At 42.3% G+C, this 25,924-nt stretch overlaps 2 protein-coding genes and 1 non-coding gene across 5 annotated transcripts in view; all 3 read right to left on the bottom strand.

Moving 5' to 3' along the window:
- LRMDA (leucine rich melanocyte differentiation associated) overlaps nucleotides 1-25,924 on the bottom strand; it is a 1,173,646-nt gene that overhangs the window by 209,752 nt on the left and 937,970 nt on the right. The window lies entirely within an intron of this gene.
- Nucleotides 1,054-2,334, bottom strand: LOC133070635 (protein O-mannose kinase-like). The gene has a single exon (XM_061163022.1). It carries the CDS (start codon nucleotides 2,104-2,106, stop codon nucleotides 1,054-1,056), a length of 1,053 nt encoding a protein of 350 aa, XP_061019005.1. The 5' UTR covers nucleotides 2,107-2,334.
- On the bottom strand, nucleotides 17,161-17,265 carry LOC133070877 (U6 spliceosomal RNA). Its single transcript, XR_009696276.1, has one exon. It is a non-coding gene; the product is annotated as a U6 spliceosomal RNA (small nuclear RNA).

Genomic DNA, 25,924 nt, shown 5'->3' with positions numbered 1-25,924 from the left:
CTGACCAACCATAGGACTCCCAGGACTCAATCACCATGGGAGGCAGAACAAGGATAATACTGACCACACTCCCTGTCTACTGCCTGGATAGGTAAGGACACTGGTTCTCGAAATGTGGTTCCCAGACCGGCAGCACTGCCTGCATCACCAGGGAACCAGTGAGAAATGCAGAGACTCCACCGAGACACTGAGTCCGAGACCATGGGGCGGGGCCAGCTCTCTGTAATTCCGGTGACCACGAGGTCTGTGCACAGCCTTTCTGCCCTCAATGCCAGCTGTAACCCCCTCACTGGTAGTGATCAATATGTACCAAATCCTTCCTCCCCTGCAAATGAGGATGACAGAGACCAAGGAAAGCTTTTGGAAGGATTCAATCATGCAACTCAAGTGGAAAGTCTGTCAACGCCTTCCATTAATGAGTGAGTGACAGACACTATTGGTGTAAAATGTTCACGATAATTAATGTTGAGCACATTATAAATATCCAGCTGGAAGGTAAAGAGGAATTTCACAAGCACCATCCGAGGCAGTAGTAACACAGATGGGATTTCCGTCATACATGATATTTTCAAAGCTCTTTATCCACTCAAGGTTTCAGAGAGCATGCATGCTAGCTCGCTGGGACGTGGATGACACAGGCGTGGCCCTGAGCAGTCACCTGAAACACAGTGACATCTCCTCGGTACCATGAAGTACACTGCAGATACTCAGCTGACAAAGCAAGAACCACCGCTTGTCTCTTCCCCACACTGCCACTTAAAAACCTCTCCACGCACATTTCTTACAAGCCTACAGATTCAGCTGTTAGGGACACCTCTTTGTAGCTCCAATTTTGTTACTTCCTTCAGATACTGGTCCGACTCACTGCTTTTCTCCACCTTCGCTTGCAGCCAGGCTCACGGCAAGCCCGTGTGCTCTTGCTCAGCAACTCCCGCCGGGCGGTCAGGAGAGGAAGAACCTGGGGCAGAGCCGCTAACATCTTCCATCAGGGCAAAACCGGGGCAGCTCTTCCGGCTGTCCCCTGACTCCATCCCTCGGCGACCACCCTGGCTTTCACAGCATCTCTCTAGTCTGAGACGTCACGATGTCTCTGAGTAGATTCAGAACCTTCTGGTAAGCATCCAGGACGGCCTGAGCGGTGGGTCTCTCTGCAGGCACCTGGCTCTTACATGCCTTGTGAATGTCAAACAAGTGGAATCGGACCATGTCGCTCCCCTCCACGTGCCCCAGGAGGAAACTGGAGACGTCGGGAATCTTCCAGATGTCAGTCTTCTCGTCATACGCGGGCATGAGGTCGTCCTGGAAGGGCACGTCCTCTCCGAAGGGCCACAGCTGCTCTGGGGCCACGAAGTCCCCACGGAGCTCCCGGTGGCCGCGCTTCACCAGGGCCCCGGAGCCACGGTTCACCAGCGGCAGGGCGTCCAGGTCGTTGAGCACAATGCTGAAGTTGGCGGTCAGCAGGTACTGGGACAGGGTCTTGGGCAGGTCGCTGGAGTCGCACATGACCAGCGTGCCCAGGGGGCTGCAGTGCAGGAAGTCGAGGACGGCCACGTAGCCCAGGGCCAGCTGCAGCCGGTGCTGCCACGTGTTCAGGCTGCGGTACTTGGCGAGGCTCAGCGTCGCCTCCAGGTTGCCCAGGGCGCCCAAGGGGTGGTACTCGGTGAGGATGGTGTTGTCATCCTCACAGTAGCCCAGCAGCGTGACCACGTGCCCGCTCTGCAGCGCCCGCAGCATCTGCAGCCCGGGCAGGAAATCATCTCTCACCTCCGGCCTGGTGAGCCGCGACAGGGCCACCTTGCGTTCCTTCCACTCGGACAGAAACACCGTCTTCACGGCTCCCTCCCCGACGCGCTTCAGCGGCCTCACTTCCGTCCTCAGCTGCTCGCAGGACAGCCACGGGGAGCAGGTGGTCACCTGCCCCGTGCTGAAGTGGCCGGGCGGGCAGCGGCCGGGGTGCTCCGCGGGGCCCCGGGGCGCGGTGACGAGCCGGTCAAGGCAGAGGTAGAGGACTACGTTCATGAGCGCCATGGACAGCAGCAGCCCCACGGCCGGGGGCAGCTCCCTGGGCGCGGGCCCCTTCCTGCCTTCCGGGGGCCCAGTCTCCATGGCGCTGCGCTCCGCCGGCCCCTCAGATGGAGACAGGCGCAGTCACAGCCCGGCCTGTCTCAGGAAGGACAGAGGGGCCTGGGGCCGCTGTGAGCATCGGGGTTTGAGAGAAGCAGCTGCGTGCCCGATGCCGGCTCCTCCCGGAGCCCCGACTTTCTACTGCAGGTTCGAGCAGAAGGCAGTCCCGGGCCTGTCGGCCGTGTCTCTGTCTCCCCCACAGCCGCCGGAGCCCTCCCTCCAGGCGTCTCCCAGGACTCCAGTGTACTCTACAACGCCATTCGTTCATCAATCCAGCCTCACAGTCTCCGGAGCGTCTTCCCCCGATGCCTGATTCTTAGAAGCTGACCTGGGCTTCTGCGACACTCTCCCACGGGCTCTACCACTGCTTTCTCTTTTCCAATCCATTCCCCGCAGCAAACAGGATCTCTTTTCTTTCCCCTCGCAGTCCTGTTCTGCTCCCTCCCAAAAAGTAACCCCCATCCTCAAGTGGGTGGGTCAGCGGCTTAACTCTGGTCCCTGCACCGGCAGCATCAGGAGCATCTGGAGCATCTGGAACTTCTGTGGTCCCCTCCCCAGATCGGCCGGCCGTCCCTCCCCCGGGGCCACCGCCCCCTTCTACTATTCCCTTTTCAAATAATACTTCTCTGAACTGCCTGTAGCATTTAGAATACCTTCTTTTCCTTCATGTAGTGGTAACTGAGTATAGTCAAATGTAAAATTCTCTTTGACTTGTGACTCTGCTCTTATCAAGCCCACAGTTTAGTGTTCTAGTGTCAGTCCAACGTGGAGACATCAAACTAAACACCATGTCAGTGAAACTGCTTCAGCATGGAACACTTCAGAGTTTACTTACTAGCAAGCACAGGATCTTAAGACTTATAGGAATCATTTTCCACTCTCCAAAATGGTTCCTCCACCTTGTATCTACATGGTTGTTTTGATAGATCAGCAGTTTGTCAACCAGATAGTTACACGATCGTTTGTCACAGAGATGGTCCATGTTCACAGTTTATAAAACATTAGGAAGCAAATTAGATGCCATAATAAGTAAATGTCTTTTTCTCAGGGGAACTAGTTTACACACAGAGATAATTCAAACTTGTGAAATTGCAGTTGGATTCCAAGTAAGTTATAGTTTTAATAAAGAAATTGAGAAAGACGTGTTTGACTTGGCTGTTCACTTGGTTCATTTTTGGTTGTTGTTTAGAAGCAGCCTTATTTTCCAAAACTGAGGTTTTTCCTTTGTATGCATTTTTCTCTATCCTATACATAACATTAGACAACACAAACAATTCTTTTTTAGGCTCCTTGTGACCTCTTCATAGATTATCAAAGAGCAGAAATACTCTATTAATTTCTGTTTTACTGTAATCCTCTTCTCCATGCTTATCATTAAAGGATTCCAAATTAGTGAAACATTCTTCTCACTGCATACTTTGAAAATATGATTTAGAGCAAGCCAACATTTTAACATCTTTTCTGTGGGTATCAATAATTATAGCCATTTTGTAGATACATATCTAAAAAAGTTGTCTCCATTTCTATTAACTCAAAAATTTCAAGTGCTTTTGCTTGTTTTGAGGAAGCTGAAAGTGATCTAAAATTTTCAATATGAAGGATTCAAAATCACAGAGAAGAATATTATTCCCATTTGAGCAGTCTTATAAACAGGGTGGACAGGATATTTAGCTGGTGAGATCATGATGCTGGGAAAGTTGAGGGCAGGAGGAGAAGGGGATGACAGAGGATGAGATGGTTGGATGGCATCACTGAGTTGATGGATTTGAGTTTAAGCAAACTCCAGGAGATGGTGATGGAGAGGACAGCCTGGTATGCTGTATCCGTGGTGTCACAAAGGTCAAGAAGCAATAGTTAGAACTGGACATGGAGCAACAGATTGGTTCCAAATTGGGAAAGGGGTATGTCAAGGCTGTATATTGTCACCCTGTTTATTTAACTTATATGCAGAGTACCTCATGTGAAATGCTGGACTGGATGAAGCCAAGCTGGAATCAAGGTTGCTGAGAGAACTATCAGTAACCTCAGATTCACAGATGACACCACATTTATGGCAGAAAGCAAAGAAGAACTAAAGAGCCTGTTGATAAAAGTGAAAGAGAAGAGTGAAAAAGTTGGCTTAAAACTCAACATTCAAAAAACTAAGATCGTGGCAGCTAGTCCCATCCCTTCATGGAAAATAGATGTGGAAACAATGGAAACAGAGACAGATTTTATTTTGGGGGACTCCAAAATCACTGCAGATGGTGACTGCAGCCATGAAATTAAAAGATGCTTGCTCCTTGGAAGAAAAGCTATGACCAACCTAGATAGTATATTAAAAAGCAGAGACATTACTTTGCCAAGAAAGGTCCGTCTAATCAAAGCTATTGTTTTTCCAGTAGTCATGTATGGGTGTGAGAGTTGGACTATAAAGAAAGTTGAGAGCCAAAGAATTTATGCTTTCAGATTGTGGTGTTGGGGAATACTCTTGAGAGTCCCTTGGTCTGCAAGGAGATCCAACCAGTCCATCCTAAAGGAAATCAGTCCTGAATATTCACTGAAAGGACTGATGCTGAAGCTGAAGCTCCAATACTTTGGCCACCTGATGTGAAGAACTGACACATTAGAAAAGACCCTGATGCTGGCAAAGGTTGAAGCCAGGAAGAGAAGGGCATGACAGAGGATGTGATGGTTGGATGGCATCACTGATTCGATGGACGCGATTTTGAGCAAGCTCTGGGAGTTGGTGATGGATGGGGAAGCCTGGCATGCTACAGTCCACAGAGTCGCAAGGAGTCAGACAGACTGAGCAACTGAACTGAACTGAACTTGCCTTTACAAATCAAAGCTAAACTCTGAAAGTCTGAACAAAATACTGGAATACTATAAATCCGTAGTCTAATGTATTATCTGTACTACCTAATTTTTAAAATATTTGCTGTCCTTCATAAACAGCACAGCAAGTACCTCTTTTCTTTCTCCACACAGCTAATGCTATTTGACTCTTTCCAGAATATATATTCACATGAACATGAGCCCGTTATTACTAGTAGGGAAACCTTAGAGGAATGTATGAATATACTTAGCTATGCCCAGTGGAAGCCTCATTTAATCAGAAAAGACTCTTAAGTTGTATCTGGAGCAGCACTGCCCAAAACATAAGCAGAGACACTGTATTAATCAGCTGTACAGATAAATATATCTGAAGAACACTGGAACTAAAAAGTATCAAACTGGGTTCCAAATTATAGATTCCACATATTATTTAATAGGTTTATGTGCAAAAAGCACCTTAATAGCTGAAAATCTTACATTTGTTTCCCAAGATTTTTGATCAAGAACTTTAAAAATCTTGAAACACTTCTCTGAAGCAATGTTCTACAAACTACACTTTGGGATGTATGCATGCATGCTAAGTTGCTTCAGTCATGTCTGACTCTTTGTGACGCTATGGACTGTAGCCCACCAGGCTCCTCTGTCCTTAGGATTTTCCAAGTAAGAATACTGGAGTGGGTTGCCATGCCCTCCTCCAGGGGATCTTCCTGACCCAGGAATCGAACCTGCATCTCTTATGCCTCCTGCATTGGCAGGTGGGTTCTTTACCACCAGTGCTACCTGGGAAGCCCACAGTTTGGGATACATGGATATAAATAGAGTAAAATGCTACAGTGGGATTCCATTCAAGTTCAACTAAAGCCTCAAGACAATCGAAACCAACCAGACCCACATTCTAAGATGGGGAACCAGAACACCTAGGCAGGACCTGAATGGAGGTATCTAAGAAACGGGTTTGCAACACTTAGCTGATTTCAACTCTCTACATGACCAAGAAAAGATATTGGACGGTGTAGGAGAGCAGTCTGGAAGTGCAAAATGGAGGTTTCTTTAAAGAGAATTTTTAGGTTTGCTTGCAATGCTTCACCTCCATGGATAAGGCTTAGGGGGACTTCTGTCATCTCAAGCAAATGAGAGGCGATTCAGTGGATCAGTTGGGCACCTTGATATGTGTCTCCTGAATTTTCAGGATAAGAATGAACTGATATATGGCTTACGCCTAAAAAATTTAACAAGTGAAAAAAAGACTGGCTGAGGTCGCTTTCTAGACGGCTCAGTAAAAGAGGTCTGTTTGAAGGATGTAGCCATTTCCCACTATGAGTAAGTCAAAGATCTATATTTCCATGGAGGAGATTAGGGCCAAGTATAAGAAAAAGCTCCCTGTGTTAATCCTGGATCCTGCCCTGCTGGAGGTACAGAAATCTCAAAACAGAGAAGTTCCCAGATGTCCAGGATTTGAAAGAGGAATAACAAGTGAACAGCCTTAGGAGACTGTATTTATTATCATCAAGTGAGAGGACTCCAGCTGTTCATGAAACAGCCTAAGGAGAAGGGCCAGACTACACATCTGTCCATGGAAGAGCAAAGCAGGGCCAGACTGGCAGCAAGTCTGCTCCTGCCTGCTCCTCCTCCTGCCTCTTCCTCCTCCTCCCTTTCTTCACTGAACCTACCTGAGGAGTGGGAACGAGAAGAAGATGAGAGAATAAAGGAAGAAGACGTCCCTCAGCCCACAGAAGAGACATTATCTGTGGATGAATTTCAGTTTTCATTCTTACTGTAGACTTGTGATATTTGTAACTGGTGTTCATAACTGGAGTCTTTCATTCATTTATAACTGGAGTCTTGAGTATTTCAAGACGCAGTAAACAGAGGACTTGTTTTCCAAGAGTGAGCAGCAAGTTTGGGGCACCAACTGGGATTTTATTCAGAGGCAGAGGAAGACCTAGTCCTACAGAGTGAATACACAGGGGCGGTTCTAAGAAAAATAATAAAGCTGTGTTGCACCCTAGCATATACCACTAAACTAAGCTAACATTTTTGTTAAAAGTACCAAACATATACATTACCATATGTAAAATAGATAAGTTTGATGCCTGAAGCAGGGCACCCAAAGGTGATGCTCTGTGATAACCTAGAGGGGTAGGGTGGGGCGGGAGGTGGGAGGGGAGTTCAGGATAGAGGGAACACATGTATACCCATGGCCGATTCATGTTGATGTATGGAAAAAACCATCACAATATTGTAATTATCCTCCAATAAAATATTTTTTTTCAAGTACCAATGGCTTCATATATAGTCCCCGAGGCCCATTCTGTCATTCTGTGTCTCAGAAGCCCACTGCAAGGAGTAGCAACCTACACTCTGTTGCATTTGCATGGTATTTCCATGTCCAGCTTCTCAACTGACACTCACAACTCTACAAGGTAGCTCGGTAGGTATGACTGTTCCTGTCTTATAGGGGAAAAAACTGAGGATCACATCTGTGACTTGACTTATCTGAAGTCTAAAACTCAAGCACTAGCAGATGCAAGTTTTAGAACTCTTGTCATCCAGACTTCTTGTTCAGTGCTTTTTCCAATACACACGCTATTTTCTTTAAAGGACAGGAGGAGTGGTTACTGGCAAACACTAGAATCCATTTCTCCAATGCGACTGGAAATGACTTCTCAGTGAGTAAAACCAAAATACTTACATCTGTGAGGTTTTCTAGATAGCAACATCAGCTTTAAAATAAAGTCAAGAGCAGTAAAAAGCAGTATGATTCTAGGCAGAGTTGCTTAAAGTCTTTTTCCAAATCCAGGATGGTTACTCTAGATAGCTTGATGGATTTTGGTTTTCTTCCTTTAAATATTAATAATTGGGGAGGGATGCTTTTTGATTCAGTTTAGTTGCTTAGTCGTGTCCGACTCTTGATTACTTAAAATACTGTGTCTTCTGCCTTCAAAGCGCAAGGCCAATTATCATTTTTTCTCTTTTCTTTTTTCAACTGGCACAAAACCCAAGAGAAGCCTCGAGGTGCAAATGATCTGTAGTCTATTTAACATCATGGTTATTTATTTTTATGAGACCTCATTGTTGTTTTTCACCCTAAATTATAGGTACATTCTTTGCTCCACTTCCCACTCTTCTGCAAACCTCCAAATACTGTTCCTATCTATATTTCCAAATAATCTTCAGTACTTTGTCAAATATTCAACATTGCATAGATGGCATGTTGGACCAAGGCAAGTATCTGTAGAGCTGAGTAATTTAATCCAGGGCTGTGAGCCCAATTCTCTCCCAGGGGCAGTCCACATGTTTTATCAGGATTGCCAAGGGAAAATTCTCAGGTTGCAACATTTCACAAAGACTGAGTCCTTTGGGTTAATGTTGTACTAGTGTTGAAACATCTAGGTTTCTATATTTTTATAGTTTTACTTAACTATTTGTGCCATAATTATAAAATGGGCCATCATCTTGCAAAGACTTAATTAACATCCTCTTTTCTTCTTTTCAATGACCCTCTCCTAATCTTTGTCACTCTACTTTTGCCTTTGTCTCAGTAGGACCTAAATTCTTAAGACTTCTGGTTCCTCCAACATGGAAAAATTCCCTGGGAATTTTTATGTAAACAAACTTTGTTAAGTTGCTGCAATTTAAGGTCGAAATTTCCCCAGCCTTACCAAAAGAACAATTTAAAGTAATAACAACTGCCCCTGGAATAGCAATAATAATCCTTTATAGTTTTAAATTACAGTTTTTACACCACTCTAATTTATGTCAAGCAAAAGAATAAAGTGCTAAACAAATATAAGATTATATATTGAAGTTGCCCCTTTCTCTAACTGTTAAAAATTCCACTTAAACTTTGAGGTTGGGTATAGACATAGAGGCAGCGAAATGGTCCCCTATTCCCCAAGCACAGCTAATTAACCCCTTCTTTGCACCTCCCATGTTTCTCTTTATACAACTTTTAACAGCCTATTTCATGACATTGAAGTTATTTTCACACATATCTTCACTAAATGTTCCTTAAAAAGGGAAAGACTCTCCATCTCCATGTCATGGTCCAATTCTTAGGAACTCAGAAAGTGTTGAAGTGAGCTATCCAGAACCCTATAAAGAAAGAGGTCATGTAACCATTATTCCTTCTTAAAAACAAGCTAACTGAGCCTCAAAAAGCTGAAGGGATTTTTCCAAAGTCACAGATCTTGTTAAGAGAAAGAACTTGAAACCAGATACCTGCAGTTCCAGAGTCCATGTACTGATATTACATCCCTGTCTTTGGGAACTCTTTCCACAGAATGATCCCTGAAAGTTCAAAGCAACTTAGCTATGCTCATTTTGTTAATTTAATCCAAAGAATTAAAAAACAACAACAACAACTTTGTTTTTAAGAAACAAAATTCCACATTTTTTTCAGGGAGAAAAGTTGTTTATGTCAACAAACTAATAAGGAAGAGAAAGGGGGAAAGGAAAAAAAAAAATTAAAGAGGAAAGAAAGAAAAGGTAGGAAGGAAGGGAGGGGACAGATGGACAAAAAGCCTGAGCAAAAGCATTCCAAATTAATTTATGTCATCAAACTGAGTTTCAACCTGCCTTTCCAATTTTATTTACCATCACTACCCCCTACTCATTCTGTGCTCCAGTTAATTGGTCTAGTTGTGACAATACTGCTGCTGCTAAGTCACTTCAGTCGTGTCCGACTCTGTGCGACCCCACAGACAGCAGCCCACCAGGCTTCTCCATCCCTGGGATTCTCCAGGCAAGAACACTGGAGTGGGTTGCCATTTCCTTCTCTGATGCATGAAAGTGAAAAGTGAAAGTGAAGTCGCTCAGTCGTGTCCGACTCTTAGCGACCCCATGGACCGCAGCCTACCAGGCTCCTCCGTCCATGGGATTTTCCAGGCAAGAGTACTGGAGTGGGGTGCCATTGCCTGTGACAATACTAAGGATAAGCAACTAAAAACAATTTGATTCTTATATTGATCTTATATCTTGCAACCTTGCTAAATTCACTTACTACTTCTGGTACCTTTTTAGAGATTCTATTACATGATCATCTGTGAATGAAGAGAGCTTTTTTCCTTCCTTTCCAGTCTAGATTTTTTTTTTCTTTCTTGTTTTCTTGCCTTACTCCACCAGCTAAAACCTCTAATAAAATGCTGTGTAGACATAGCAAGCATATATTTGTATTTTTTTTTTTAAATAACAAAATGATTAAGTATTTTTCAGGCACTGAATAAATTCCACACCAGTTAAAGGTAAGAATTAGTCTCCATCCTAAGGATGTTATGACCTGGTGGAGAAGTTCTCTCTACTGAAAAACAAATAAAGCTCGAAAGATAAGGCCAGAACGGGTGTTGAATAATAAAAGTAACCACAGCAGTAATAGGAGCCTTATTACTTACAGAAGGACTACTATTGCCCAGGCACTGTTGAAAGATCCAGGTATGTATTAATTCACTTGACTCTTCCATCTTATCCCCATTTTATAGGCAGGGAATAAGAGACACAGGAAAATAAGTAATTTATGTCTCCACAGCCAGTGTTCTCTAGAGGACTAAATTGCCTTCAGTTACCATGTCTTCATTAATAGGTACTGAGTGTCCACTCTTTGCTAATTACTATGTCACTTTCAATTAATTTAACTATCACAATTATCTTGTCTTATAAAGGAACTGAGCTTCAGAGAGTTTAAGTGACCTGTCCAAGGTCACCCAACTAGCACAAGACTCAAACCAAAGTGTCCTGACTCCAGATTCAATACTTTTTTCTACCACTCCCTGATTCCTCTTCAAATAGTTAATGTTTATATAGCACTTTGCAGTTTACAAAAATTGTGATCACAGTTATGCCTTCACTGCCACTTCAAGGAATTGAGATTTTATTCACTAGGCAAAGAAGAACCTTTCTCTGCTTTTGAGGGGAGGGAAAATGAAAGGTAGAAGAGGGATTTGGGAAAGATGAGCATACTACTCTGCTAGATGGGTTTGCCAGGGCACATATGCAAGTACAGGGTTAGGAGGCTCCCACCTCTCAGGACCCTCTACATTCACCTCTGAACCTGTGAGTCCCTCCCTCCAAACTCATTTGCCAGTCGGAAGAAGTCCTGGTTTAAATAATGTGCCTGGAGGGAACTCCCAGAAGAGCAGAGATAATAAAAGTACTTCTTATGTCACTTCTTCCTGCATTTAACTTGGGAAGAGTATTTTTGTTAACTGGGAAGAGCACACCAAGGAACCATTATCACTGATACAAGAAGAAAACGGATGGTAGATTTCCTCAGCCACGTCCTGTCAGTGTCAACAATTTAACTAAACATATAATAGTCATAACCTCATCAGTGTTAAATTTTCTAGGTTTCTGGCACATATCTCTTCATCTCCCTCATTAAGTTTATAGAGTGTTCTCTGGTACATTTGCTCAGTATGAAGATTTCAGTTTCAACTGGCACATATTGGAGTCAAACAGGGGAATGATTTTTTCTGCCTTAAGTAGTTAGCAGAACACGAGAGCATATGAAATGGACCAATGCCCACAGCCAGGTGTTTGGCCAGTAATTGCAGATGGGTTTGACCCCATCCATCACAATCCCACCCCGCTCACTAGGGATGGGTCCAAGACAGAGAGACTAACCAAAGCCTGAAATATGAAGAGTTACTCTGATTTCAATATCTCCCTTGATTCATACCTTGCATCACTATTCCCCACTTAGGGACTCCCCTCATTCAGAACTGAAGTCCCAAGGTCCTCATTATTATGCCCGCTTTAGGATGGTTGCTCCAAACAAACTCCCTAAACCCAAATCTATCCTCATCCTCTTGCACTTAACCTAAATTTGACAATCTAGTATTCTGTGCTCAACTATGTCAGATGAAAATGATTGTTTAAAAAAAAAAATTCAGGCAACAACTTAAGTGACAGTAAGCTTGATATGACTTCTTTCCCAGGGGCTCCTGTATTTTAAAAACAAGTACACAGAATCAGGTATATTTTAAACTATAGAATAAGTTCAACTGTGGAGAGAAGGTTCTGAACGGCTTCCGGGTAGGACCTTTTCCAGCATCCATTAAAACTGTCCTTTTAGAAACAGCTAACCCTATCGATATACTCAGACCTCAGTTTCCTCTTGTCATTTAGGAATATAATTACTGACCTCATAGCATTATTGTGGGGAATGATCAAGTTGGTTCATAACTGTCATAAACCTCTCAGAAAGCAATACAGTACTATACACAAGTGAGAGGTTTCTAAAGACTTTTGTGCTTTGTCCTTTGTGTAGGTAACACACTTGACCTCACTCCATGGAGTCAAAAAAGACTGGAAACCACCTGGGTAATGAATCTATCTTTCAGCTAGACATGAGTATAAATTGTACCTACACTACTTCTGGGTTCAAAGCCAGATTATCCTATCTCAACTATTATCCTATTTCTCAACTACCCACACAAATAGAGCCTGCTTCTTGGGTGCCACCTTTAACACTAGCAGCAAACGCCTTCTGGAACCTACTCACAAGGTTGCCATACTAACAATGATGAACCAAGGCAGTTTGTGGACCAACTCAAGGGCAACAAGATGCTCTTGGTCCTGAAATAATAATAACTGAACCAAGGATGTGATCCATGAAGAAAGATCAAACTTGCTACTGTCTTACTTTGAATTAGAGCTCCATTCCCAACCATAACAAATCTTTGTATTTTTATCCAAAATGGATCCTCACAGACCTACAACTGCTGCTGTCTTTTAACCAAGACATCAGTAGTCGTAGTTGTTCAGTTGCTCAGTTGTGTTCAACTCTTTGTGACCCCATGGACTGAAGTATGCCAGGGTTCCCTGTCCTTCACCATTTCCCAAAGTTTGCTCAAACTCATGTCCATTGAGTCGGTGACGCCATCCAACCATTTGATCCTCTGTCGGACATCATTGTACCATCTAAACCTTCTTTCACTACTTTTCATTCCCAGGTTCCTTAGTATATTAGAAGTCTATCTGTTTATCTATGAAAGTAGTAAGTTCTAGGTTTTGGGGGACCTTAAATTATGGGAAAATGATCTCAAAATTCCTGATCAAAGTGTCACAGAAGGATCTGAAGAATATCCTGGGACATTCTCTTTGTTTACAAGACCAGGAATTGAGGCCTGAGCTTAAAGTCACATGCTAGAGTTGCAAGGCAGATATGAAATGCAGACCCAGGTCTAATGCATATGTCCACTCTACCAGATGGCATCCTTCCCCTCTGCTGCCCATGCCATCAGCACTAATGGAACCACCCGTCCTATCACTGTTCCCTAGAAGTTAATGAAGGTCTTACATCCCCACTAACCTTTTAAACTTCTACTTTCCCTTTCATGGGTCTTCTCATATTTCCTCCTCCGCTTCCTGGTCAGTGCTGGGAACTGATGGACATGTCCTCAACAGTTTTGCAATGACCAATGGAATGGATGAATACGTGACTGCACAAGTCCTCATCACCAGCACTGCTGTGGTCTGTTAGCTGGGATGCCAATGATTTCTCTCATAAAATACAACCACCATGACTGTAGGGGAATAAGGGTATGGAGGACAACTTCTACAGCTAGCGAGTTCCACAGGTCATTTGCCACATGTTCTGTGGCCCATGGCTTCCCCGGTGGCTCAGACCATAAAGAATTTGCCTGCAATGCAGGAGACCCATGTTCAATCCCTGGGTTTGGAAGATCCCCTGGAGAAGGAAATGGCAACCCACTCCAGTATTCCTGCCTGGAGAATTCTATGGACAGAGGAGCCTCGCAGGCCACAGTCCATGGGATCGCAAAGAGTTGGACACAACTAAGCAACGAACACACTGTGGCCCATGGTCACATGAGCCAGTGTGCAGGAACTGAAAGAGGCAAAATGAGACCTCACCCTGGGGACGGGAGGAATGCCGCCCCTAGCCAACCGTCTCTACGGTGGGAGGTTGATGACAGATGCAGAGCACACAACTCTGGCTGGATGCCAAACATCTGGACTCAAAATCAAGCAACCATGTAATTCCAATCAAAGAAAATCTAATCAACAAACATTTCCAGTGCCTACTACGTGCATCTAGACTGTTGTGGTTAAAATGAAAGACATTTAAGTCCTACTCAAGCCCCAAATTCCATTGCTCTCTGTTCCAGATGCCTGATATGTATTAATCAAACATTCATGTTTTGAATCAAGTACCTGTTGGTATATGTTGATGTGCAGGCAAAACCAAAAGTTTGGAATTATTTCTCATCCCCTTTAGTGGTACCCTTGTCAAGCTCCTTAGATGGAGGCTGAGAAGAGTTTGCCCCAAACCCCCTACCATTTCTTGGACTTCTATGCCTTGCTGCCTACTGCTCCATCAGAATGCAGCAGGGCTAGGAGGGCCATGCTTCCTCCCACTTTTCCAGGGAGATATTCAGGTGAGACCACCACCAGAGGCAATATCTTTCTGAAATCAGTGTTCAGTTGCCTCTAGGCTCACACACACTCAATGCCATGAGGGAACCCTGTGCATAATTTGGCATCTGTAGTGCTCTAAGAACAAAGGATATAATATCCCTTTGTTTCTGGACATCCTAAAGTGACAATGACATCTTGGTTGACAATTATGATTTCATATTCTTTTGTAAATCAAGTTATTTCTAAAAGAACTTAAAAGAGGTGAATGAACATTCAGTTGCTTTATATCTGGCATTTCTCCCATGAGGACTGCCAGAGCTTTTACTGATAATCCCACCAAGCATTGTGGTCATGAAATGAACCACGTCTAGGGATTTGCTTCCAGCTTGCTTTAGGCCTTTCACTGTTCTCACTCTTCAATAAGAAGAAACAGCTACTGAGGTAAAGTTGGGAGTGCCTCTCCATATGTGATGGTGGTTTCTGATTTGTCAAAGTCCCCTAGCTGTTGTCAGGCAGGCTCTGCACACACTTAAATAATGGCATGACTGTGCTTGTCTTTCCTGTTTCCACAATGGCCTCTAAGTTTCTCAAAGTCAACTGAGGTCTCACACCTCAGGACACTGAGCACAAGGATGTGCACAATAATCATGATATGATGTTTATAGACAGGGAAATAGCAGACCACTAAGGCCAGACTTACTTGTAACCTTCCTACAGGAGATGGAGGTGGGAAACTCTGGAAATTTGGGTCTCCACACTCTAGGTGTTGTGGCTACCTCCTCAGAAGTGTGAAATAGAGGACCCTCTGGTCATTTACACTTTACACCTCTGCTGCCCACCACAGAGGGAGGTTTCTGCAGCCAGTCTGCTCAGGGAGCCACTGGGCTTCCTCAATGTCCATGCTCAGCTAGTCAAGGGAAAGAACATTAAGGGTGCTTTCCTCACAGGCCTGAACAATATAGAAAAAAGTTGAAAAGTTCCGTATATCTGTGGGGGCAATGCTGTTCTAGACAGTGCTTTGGATGATTTCAAATAAGCCATCCTGCTGAGTAGATGTACCTACAGCCAGGGTGTGCTGAGTAGAGCCTATGCCAGATTTTGATCCTGCTGTCTTGCTCCCTTGGTTTACAGAAAGCCTGTAGTACTTTCTCATCCTTAAACTCAGGACCTAGATCAGGTTTTGAATGATCTATCCCTTGTACTCTGAGTCCCACTCTGATGTCCCTAACTCTACAAAATCCCTTTGGTTCTATTCAAGAAGAAAGTTCGCAAGACAGATTTCTCAAAAACAAAAGTTTTAAATCAAAAGTCTCAGCTCCTTTTATACACTCTCAACCCCACCCCCAGCACAGTGATAACCTTACTGGGAAAAGAGCCTGTAAGAGGTGGGGAGGGTATCCATACCTCCCCATCTCCTTCTACATCCTGCCAATACTCTGTACTCTCAACCTTGTTCTATCTTTCTCATTTGACTCTATTTCACTAGCTCTCCACTAAACTTCTTTGTTACCAACTTGATGCATGTACCCAGAATGAAGGGACAGAAATTCCAAAGTCACCACTTATCCCCTCCCAATGCCAACTCCCTTATGGAATTTTGTGACCCAAAGATGATCCTGGCCTACATACTGGATTTTTTTTTTTTTTTAACCGTAAAAGAACTATTTCTGCAAAGAATTTTGAAGTTGTCATTTTCATTTTAAAAATAAGATGATAAAACACACACACACACACAAGCCATTATTTGTAAAATGACTGCAGATGATGAAGAGGAATGCATATCGATACATACACATGCATACAGATGAGTGAGTGAGCACATGTGTATGTATGTATCTACACTTGGGGGCCAGAATGAGCCTCTCAGATGAAGAGAGTGACTGAATACTAAGGAAAATGACAGGAATCAAGAGTGTTTTCAAATTTCTTCTAGTTTTTCCTTCCACCAGTCCCTCCAAATTAAAAAAAAAAAAGTTTTTGTGGGAATTCCATTTAAATTTGATATCTAAATGAGCTTCAAAGCAGTCACATGGGTGGCAGAAATGCAGGGGTTACAAAGCAGGGTCTCACTGTGGTATGAGAATGATTGCTAGCTAGAAAGGGAGATTTTCTACTTCTCTTCTGGTATTGCTTAGCTAAATAAACTCTGACACCTCTGCGCCTCAATGCTTGATATCTTAGATTCTTTCCAGGGCTTACCAGTGTTCTGTGGTTATATTATTTAAAAATTATGTGGATATTTGGAATAATGATTACCATGTCTATGACGACCACCACTGCCACCACCATTGTCATCCTGACTTCTCTTCTTTCTAGACCTATCTGCAATTGCATAGTTATATCTGTACCTTAAGTGAACAAATAGTAGATTTCCTCATTTTGCAAGGAAGACTACAGACAGAATTTTCAGTGACTTTTACCACTATATCTGGGTAGTGCCAAGTTCAGACTTCATGAGAGCCCAAGAGCCCAGTGCAACACTATCTCAAATGCTAATGATGGAAGACCCTTCTAACTGGGTTTCCAAAGCAGCAGTCAAAGGGAATAATGGAAATTCCAAGAAAATTTGATCTTCAGAGAGCGTGGACTCTGCTTATGATCATGAGTTTGGGCCAGGTTCAGACTTTTCAAATGCTATTCCAAGTACTCCCTAACCCAGTAATTGGGGGCTACTCAAACGCTAACTCAGTGTCCCTTCCTGTCACAATCAGCATTCATGCAATTCTTTACACTGTAAACAGCTTATGAAGGTGGACATGTCATTCCTGCACTACACAAAAAAATTAGACTCAGCTCTTCAACCCAAAGATATCTTGGGTAAGTTCATCTTCTTCTATTTTTTTTTAAAATATAGAATGCTTCAAGAATTTGCACATCATCCTTGGGTAAAAGCCATGATAATCTTTTCTATGTCATTCCAATTTTACTATAGGTATTGTTGAAGCGAGCATGGGAAGGTCTTTCTGAGACATGGAATGGTAAGTGGTAAAAATCACAGGTTTTGGAATCACACAGACCAACATTAACTTTAAAAATCTCCATTAAGAGAAGGTAGCATCTGAGAATTACCCGCGTGTGTTCTGTGTAGGGATTATTCATCCCTTACCTCATCAGATACAGTTGTTGGCACAAAGCGTGCACTCAATAAATATTTATTGAACTAAATTATCTATCCTCATATTGAACAAATTTACTTTCACTTAAAGGGGACTCCACAATCTCTTGGCAACCTGATCCTATGTTCCTTGCAGTTTCTTTAAGGATGAGTTCTGGGTTTGGGATATTGATGTCTTTGTCCCACCTCATCCATAACGTCTTCCCTGACAACTCTAGTCTACCTACTCTCCTTTTTCTGACTCCCTGTTGTACTTTTTCCAGGTTCCAGTCACTTTGGCACACATGTGATATCTTATCTTGCCATGGAAAATGTGTTTCATAAACACATCATCCTTCCTAGGAGCCTATAAGTTCCTCGAGGGCAAAGGCCATATTTGGTATTTATTTTGCACGTCCCATGGTACACAATGCAATACAGAGCCCATAGCAGACTCTGAAAAAGGACCATTAAATTGAGTTGAATTTTAAGGACAGTTCTCCATTGCCAGTGAAGACTTTCTTTCAGAGAAGTACTGAAAGGCAGGATTGGCTATATTCATAGTTCATTTCACCAAGCTAAGCCCATAAGTCTCTATAGTTGATGTGCTAGTTAGGAAACAAAGGGTCAAAAAGCAGCTGCTTACTTTCAACAAAGAAGAGATTGTATTTCAGCTGTGGATTGCAGGATTTCGTGTGTCAGTCACTCTTGACTCTTGGCCAAACCCTTTGGTGTTATCAGGAATAAAAAGCAACCCAGAGATATGTCAAATATCAATTTCCAATTACTTTCTTGCAAAACATTTCTGCCACTTGGGAAAACTCCCAAGGGATCTGTTGCCCCTTATCAACTTAGATTGGGTTTATCTTTCACTCAAACAGGTAACACTCGGCAATGGCAATGCCCTGTTTAGCCTCAATATTACAGTGTCCTCCTCTGACACTCAGGTTCTCTTGCGAAGTCTTCAATATTGGCTTACTCTGTCATCGGAGACCTGGCCCCAGTATGGAAGGCCTGATATTATACCCTGAACCATATGTGTCGGGGTAGAATGGGGATAATGCCAATCACTATGGTGAGCTATTGTCACTTAGGTTTCCCAAGACTTAATTTGCATTGAGACGCTGAATGCAGGAACAAAGCCTCATGCAGGTTTTGTGTGTCTTCAGCTCTAGCCAAGCTGGGAAGAATCAAGAGAGTCTCTAAAAGTCTTCATTTTGATACTCAAAACACAGAACAGCATTTCTACCCTCTCCGTCACAGAAGACAGGCCACAAACTAATTGAAAAAATCTTTGGTACTAGGGATGTTAAAACTAAAGATCTGCACAAAACCAGAAATCACATGTCCCCTTTATTACAAAGTAATGGAACAGAATTTGGAAAAACCAGGAAACATCTCTGGGTCCATAAATCAGCCCAGTTAGAGGGAAACGCAAATGGCCAGCACCTGGAATGAGCCTTGGTCTGGAGCGGGAGAGCAGCCTAAAGCCCTGAACTGCGGGGCCAAGGCTCCAGACTGTGCACTGTGATTAATGACTTGAGTGAAAGGTCTCAGTTGAAGCTGAACAATTAACTTGTTCTCTCCACATTGCAGATTTCTCTACAGCATAACTATGTCTTCCCTGATTGTTCCTCTTTACCAAAACGCAAGCCAGTCTGGGAAGCTTCGAACATGTCATCATCAGACTGTTTCTGACAATCGGGAGAGCCCTGGTGTTTGTCAGGACTACTTTTGTCAAATCATCTGTTTCGACTCTGCATGCAAGCCTCAACCTTTCAGTTCCTTTTCAAGTTTAAGAACCATCCAAATGAGGCAATGGCATTGGCCTCGATCCGTCAGGAAAAAAAAAAAAAAAAGTCCAGAGCTCGGAGGATTGCAAATGGACAGCATATGGCCTGGCTTGTTTCTGGTCACTCCCCAAAAAGTTCTTAGGGAATTGAATGTCCATGAGATTAATGGTTCCCTCCTGTCTTGCCTTTATCCTCTGGAATAGGTTTCTCTAATCTCTTTCAGATCCTCTAAAGCATTTACATTAAACCAATCACTCCTCCTGAATCTACAACAGAGATTCTGATAAGACCTGTTAGAACCAAGGAAGTCTCCAAACCTTTCCCCGTTTCTCCTGGAGTAAATCTGTAGATGGGAAGGAAAAGCAGGTGACCCCAGAATCCGATTCTGAATGTGTTAGTACAAGTACCTAAGAGGGGTACCCCCACAGAATCCAGTTTCCTCTTTGACCTTCCAAAACCACTTCATTTGTGAGAAAAGGGTCTACAAAAAGTGCACGTGCCCCCCATAAGGTAGAATTGGAATAGTACTGAGTGTGTTGCCTAACAACATCCACCCCATGGACCTGCCACGGGGCTGACCTTTCACTTCCCCTTTAGCCAATTCCATTTCCTTCAGTGAAGGCACCCTGTCTCCAGAAGACATCAAAAACAATAACACTAATAACAGAAGTGTCATCAGCCACAATAATAGCATACATGTATATAGCACTTACAATGGGCCAGAAACTCTTTAAAATAGTCTATTTATATCAACTCACATGGTCCTCACAACAACCTTACTAATGTAGGTATTACTATTAGACCTATATTACAGAGAGGGAGATACAGAGTATCTTGCCCAAGGTCACAAAACCATTAAGTGGTAAAGTGAGGATTCAAACACTGGTCTCATTCTTAAAACTATCCTATAGTGCAGCTACGTTCTTGAGAGGTGTGGTCCCCAGGTAGCACTGTAGATGAGGTTAGCGAAGCATCCTTCTAGCATAACACACCTGAGCAGTCAGGCCTCGTGAATCCTGTTTCTGCTACTCAGTGAGTAACCTCCGAAGAGTTCGGAGTCTCTGAGCCCTTGTTGGTCTCATCTGTGAAACTGGCATGTACAAAGAGCTGCCGTGTAGGGTTTTAGTGAGATTGGTAAGATAATGCTATACAGGACCTAGCACAATACCTAAACATGGCAGCTGAATAAAATGGAAGCTATAGAAATGCTTATCACTAATCAGATCAGCTCATACTGATAAAGAAGCTGGAGAAGATGAGACAGAAATAATCACAGCTTGGAATGTGAATATGAAATGCAGGTCAAAGTGGTAACCCCAAAGAGACTAGAATACTAAAAATACTGATGAGGAATATCTACCTTCTTGGCCTGACTCAATTTATGCAGCCTCTGGTTTGGTTTATTCCCATGAATGAAAAAATTCTAATTTTAAAATACAAACAACATTACGAAGGAAGGAACAGATGTCCAGACTGGGATAATTAGAATAGTCTCCCTGAAATCCCTAGTCCAAAGGAAGAGCAAGGCCTCCTGCATGGCCCGTGTGGCTGCCCCAGAGTCAAGCTTGGAGCTGCATCCTTCATTCCACATTTCCTACATGTTCTTGCCGACCCCTGACACATCACATTCTTTGCATCAATAAGGACTGGTGCCAGAACACACTAAATTGCCTTTGACTACATTTAACTGATCTAGTATTTTTTTATGATTCTTTCTTGTTGCACCATTTTTCACTTTTGACTTTACAATTCTCTGCTGACTTTAAATAAAGCTTTTGCCAGACTACCCAAGGTGGTTTTTAATAGAGATTTAGGGGCTAGGTTGTGTTGTGGTTTGGATTCAGATTCTCCTGCAGCAATAAGGGGAAATTAACTAGGTGGTTTCATCTCAAGTGCCCATTTATACTCAGAATGGACAGACAGCTTATCTTCTTCCAAGCTTGTAATCATGACACTACAAAGTGATACTCAAGAAAGAAAAAAATTAGGTAGCAATAGCTTCCACACCACAAAACCACTACACAGTGTCCCTGTAAACCCAGATGACTGGAATAATATACAGGCAGCAGTGGGATCACTTGCTGAGTGACAGGGAGGAATCTGACCACATTGTGTCCTCTGCCAAAGATGATGCTTGTTCTCCTTAAGATGGGGAACTCAAATGACCCTGTAGGAGTTACACGAGCTTGCCTCCTGACACTGCTCCCTCCTCCGTGCTATCCCTGGTACCCATTGCCTTCTGCCCAGATGAAACACTGGAAGCCAGCAGGCCTTCAGTCACTGAGAAAGGTGACATGACTGGCAAAGACACCAAGTCAGATATGAAGTCAGTCCCCCAAACTAACATTTGTTTTTCAGATAAGAATTACCTTGAGTTAATCACCTCTTGAAAATATAAAATTGATAGTAAGAGTTTGCTTTTGTCTCATTATTCATTATTATCCAATGCCTGCTCCATTACAAATGAAGGGGAAAAAAAATATGTTAAGTATTGAGAACAACAGCTTTAAAAATATGTGTGTACTCCTCACCAAGTTTAGAGATAAATAAATCTCTTGGGTTGTTTTTGTCTTTTCCTCTACCTACCACTGATGGTAAATGCAACTGAATTTGAGTTTTTCATTCCAGTAGTTTTCTTCAGAGCTTTGCCACTTCTGTAAGGACTCTTAAAATAGTGTTTTAATTTGCATTTTTGAACTTTATATAATTACAGTACACCATATCATTCAGTGAGTTTTTTTCCTCCCAATTTTGTGCATTCATCCATGCTGAATATTACTCAACTTTACTTAATGAACCATTTGGGCTGTTTCCAGTTTTCTTGTCTGGTTTTTGTTTTGTTTTCCTACTACAGAAAATGCTATGCATATAGTTCACATTGATTTGAACAGGTACAGTAGCTTTTCCTAGGTTAGAACTTGGGGAGTAGAATTGTTGGAGCTTAAGAGTTTGCATATATTCAAATTCACCAGATAATGACAAATTGTTTTGCAAAGCAGACACACTGACTCACACTCCCACAAAAATAACTTGAGTTTCTGTTGCTCTACAACTTTACAGCAGTTGGCATTACCAGGCTGTTTAAATTTTGCTGAGCCAGTGAATACAAAATGTATCTTACAGCTTTAATTTACATTTCCAAATTTAATTTTTTATAATCATTAAGCAATTTTTGGACAGTTTGAAAATTCTTTGTTCAAAATAACCATGGAATGCAGCGTTTGTAAAGGATAGCTGAGATACTATGGCTACAGAGAAAGACACTGTGTACACAGATATAGAGGAGTCAATACCTCTCTGTCTATATCTGCCATTCACACTTAAAGCTACAGTCCATGGGCCAAATCTGTCCTGTCACTTACTTTAGTAAACACAGTTTTACTGGGACACAGCCATGCCTGTTTCCTGACATATTGCCTACAAATACTTCCACTCTACAATGGCAGACAAAGCTGAGTAGTTACGGCAAAGACCATCCAGCCTCCAAAGCCTAAAACACTTACTACAGCAAAAGTTTGACAACCCGTATCTCAGAGCATCTCTACCTGCAGGCATAGACACCTTTGACACCAGATACATTCCCCTGAATCTGTTCCTCCCAAACGCCCTTTCTCAGAAATGGCTTCATCATCCACAAAACTACTCAGGCCAAAAACCTGGGAGTCATGTCACACTTTTCCCTCTCACTCACCACTTAGGAATAGCTAGTGGATACCACTCACGTGCTCAACTCTCTCAACACCATTTCTGTGAAGACCTCTTCTTTACATCCACGGCCAGTCCTTTGCTCAAGCCTTACAACGACTTAGGCCACCCTCCATCTCGTGACCAAGCCCTTTGTGTGCCTCAGTTTCACAGCACTTGTATACTTCATTGCATTTTGTCTGCTGTCTCCACCTAAACTAAGTTCCTTAAAAAAAAAAAAAGGGAGTACCCTTGTCATTTCTGTACACAGTACAGTGCCTTGCACAGCAAATCCTTCATAATAATTGAATCTCCTACAGGCTTCTTAGTCCTCAGAAACCACTGAGGGCCTGACAAGAGAAGGTACTTGTGACTGCCATAACCCTAGTCAGCAGGGTTTGGAAACAGTCCCTGCTCTCTTAAATCTCATGGCTGAGAGGACCTGTGAAAAGAGACTCCTTGCCAGTATCATTTAACGTAGTGGTCCTCCAATTGCTGTTTACAGAAGAGTCATCAGAGCTCATGAATAATAACGGAAGCCAGAGTGTCACCCCAGGCTCACTGAATCAGAATCCCCAAAACATGTTCAAACATCTTTACCTTATGGACATTCCCTAGGAGGTTCTTACATAGGCTTGAGAGGAACACATCTAATAAGGAAGGCTTCCTGAAAACACTCCCTTAGCTCTACCCCATCCAACCACATTGTATGTAAAGGATAGCTAACACTATATGGGACTCCCCAAACCCTTTTGTTTGTGTATTGGATCTTCCCTAAGCTTCTCCACTCCTTCACTCTCCTCCACTAGCTCAGAAGAAGCCTGATTTGAGGGGATAATTAATCGTATCCTTTTCTCAGGACTGAATGCTGGTTTTCATTGAATGGGCTGCATTCCAGGTTAATGATAAGGTCCACTCCCTACATGGAGCATTTTTTACTGCTCAACACATCTAAAATCAAGACTCTCTTGTTAAATCCTGGTACCACTCCCTTTTATGTACCATCCCTCCTAGTACCTGCCTGCAGGAAGAGGCATGCAAACATTTGTACCATGTATATAAGAATGCTTATTTTAATTTTTACTGCTCTCTTCATTTCCAACATATTACAGATCATTTAATATGTAAAAACAAATGGTAATAGGAGGGTTAGACTAACGACAATACCAATAAGATGTTGTTAGTATTTATTAGAGGTTTTTCTTATTAGGCTTAATTTTTTTCCTAAATTGCATATGACCCATTATCATTATGCTTGGTGGATAATATAACAAAACAAAATTACCAGTCCATTTTACTCAAGGAGAAAGTCTAAGGTTCCTTGGGTTTTATAACACCAAGCATAGCACAAATTTAAGGAATTTTTCCAGTGCTGCACTTGGTGATTTTTAGGAGTCTATTTCCCCCAGAGGCATGTAAGTACTAAAATTGCATTGGATTGCGTTTTGCTCTCAGCGGGTGAGAAAGTGCATAGTCAATGGGTTATTTGCCATTCTTTATTTCCATTTTATGCAGTCACACAGAGATATCTCTCAGGTGGTTGTTGAAGTTTACTAGACACTCAGGAGCCATCTCCTGCTTACTCTAAATGGCATTTATAATCTATAACCAAATGGGTCATCTATGAAGCCGTTGGTGCAGTACACTTAAACTCTGCTTGCATTAGGGCAGGTTACAGAGATCAGATCTTTCGCTATGAGAATTCAACATAGGGAAAATTGCATCACATATCTAAACAATATTTATAGAACTGCAAACAGCAAAACAAGGTCTAACACAAGTACTGGAAATGACAGAACATAGCATACATGAAATCAGTATATAGGGGATAAAGACCTTCAGAATACACAGGTCCATAGTAACAAAGGGGCTACAAAAAAATCACTCCAGTGATTGTGTTGAACCTTTCTTTATCTGTATTAAAAGCACTACATTCTGTAAATGCAGTATTGCTCAGCTTTCTTTCAACTGGATATCTCCAATTAACCATCATTTTCATGCTTCACTACTACTCTGATAATTGATGCTCATCACAGGATGTCTGAAATACTGAAAAAATCAGAAGTGCTTTCTTGAACCATGAAGACACAGATTAAAATGTATTCAGTGTGGTTATTCTGTTAAGCGCATTTTATTGGGGGTAAGCATGGAACGGAAGAAAGAACATAGGCTTCAGGGGCAGACCTGGTTTAGATTTCCTGAAGGACACTTATTAACACTGGGACCTTTGGTAAACTACACAGTATCTCTCTAAGCTTCAGTTTCCTCATATATAAAATGGGAATAATATCCAGCTTTAGGAGACATTCCCATCATTAAATGAGACCACAAACACATGGAAAATACCAACACAGTCCCTGGCTTTAAAGAAATCACTCAATTGGAGCTCTTAATGTGGACATTTCCCTTCCCATTCTCAGTAATCAGTAAGCTACGCAAGATGCATGGACTTCTTTACTTTTTTCTATACATCTCTCTGTCTGAATATTTAATTCATATGAAGAGCTCATTCTCCAAAAGTGGCAAGAGTACAGACAGTATAGATGGATTCCCAACACTGGATTACTTACATTTGAATAAAAGCAACATTTTCAAAGAAACTATTTCTTTATCACTGGCCTTGGGGAAATAAAATTTCAGTCTCCAAAATGCTAACAAATTACTCAAAGCTTCCATCTTCTTTGGATCTTATTATTTTCATTTTTATTATTACTACTTTTAAAATTATTTTATTTCATTATTTTACATGAGTAAATACTAGCACATTCTAATAAAAATTCAGATACTGAAAAAGCTAGTTTTTTGGTCCTTCTACTCTTTCACATTCTAATTTGGATCACCCCCTGATTGTTGAAATAACTATTGTCTAAGTTTTTATGTCCATCCTTCCAAAACGGCTTCTATGCATTTATACACATGTATGTGCTTGAGTATATGTATGCATGATTTTGTGCTTTTAAATATATAAATTTTGTCACAGTATACAAATATTTTGTACTCATATTGGTTTTTGCTCAACTTTTAAAAATATTTTTAT

The sequence above is a fragment of the Dama dama genome, chromosome 15 (genome assembly GCF_033118175.1).
Source record: "Dama dama isolate Ldn47 chromosome 15, ASM3311817v1, whole genome shotgun sequence".
In the NCBI taxonomy this organism is placed as follows: Eukaryota; Metazoa; Chordata; class Mammalia; order Artiodactyla; family Cervidae; genus Dama; species Dama dama.
This window is presented reverse-complemented; position numbering and strand designations above follow the sequence as displayed.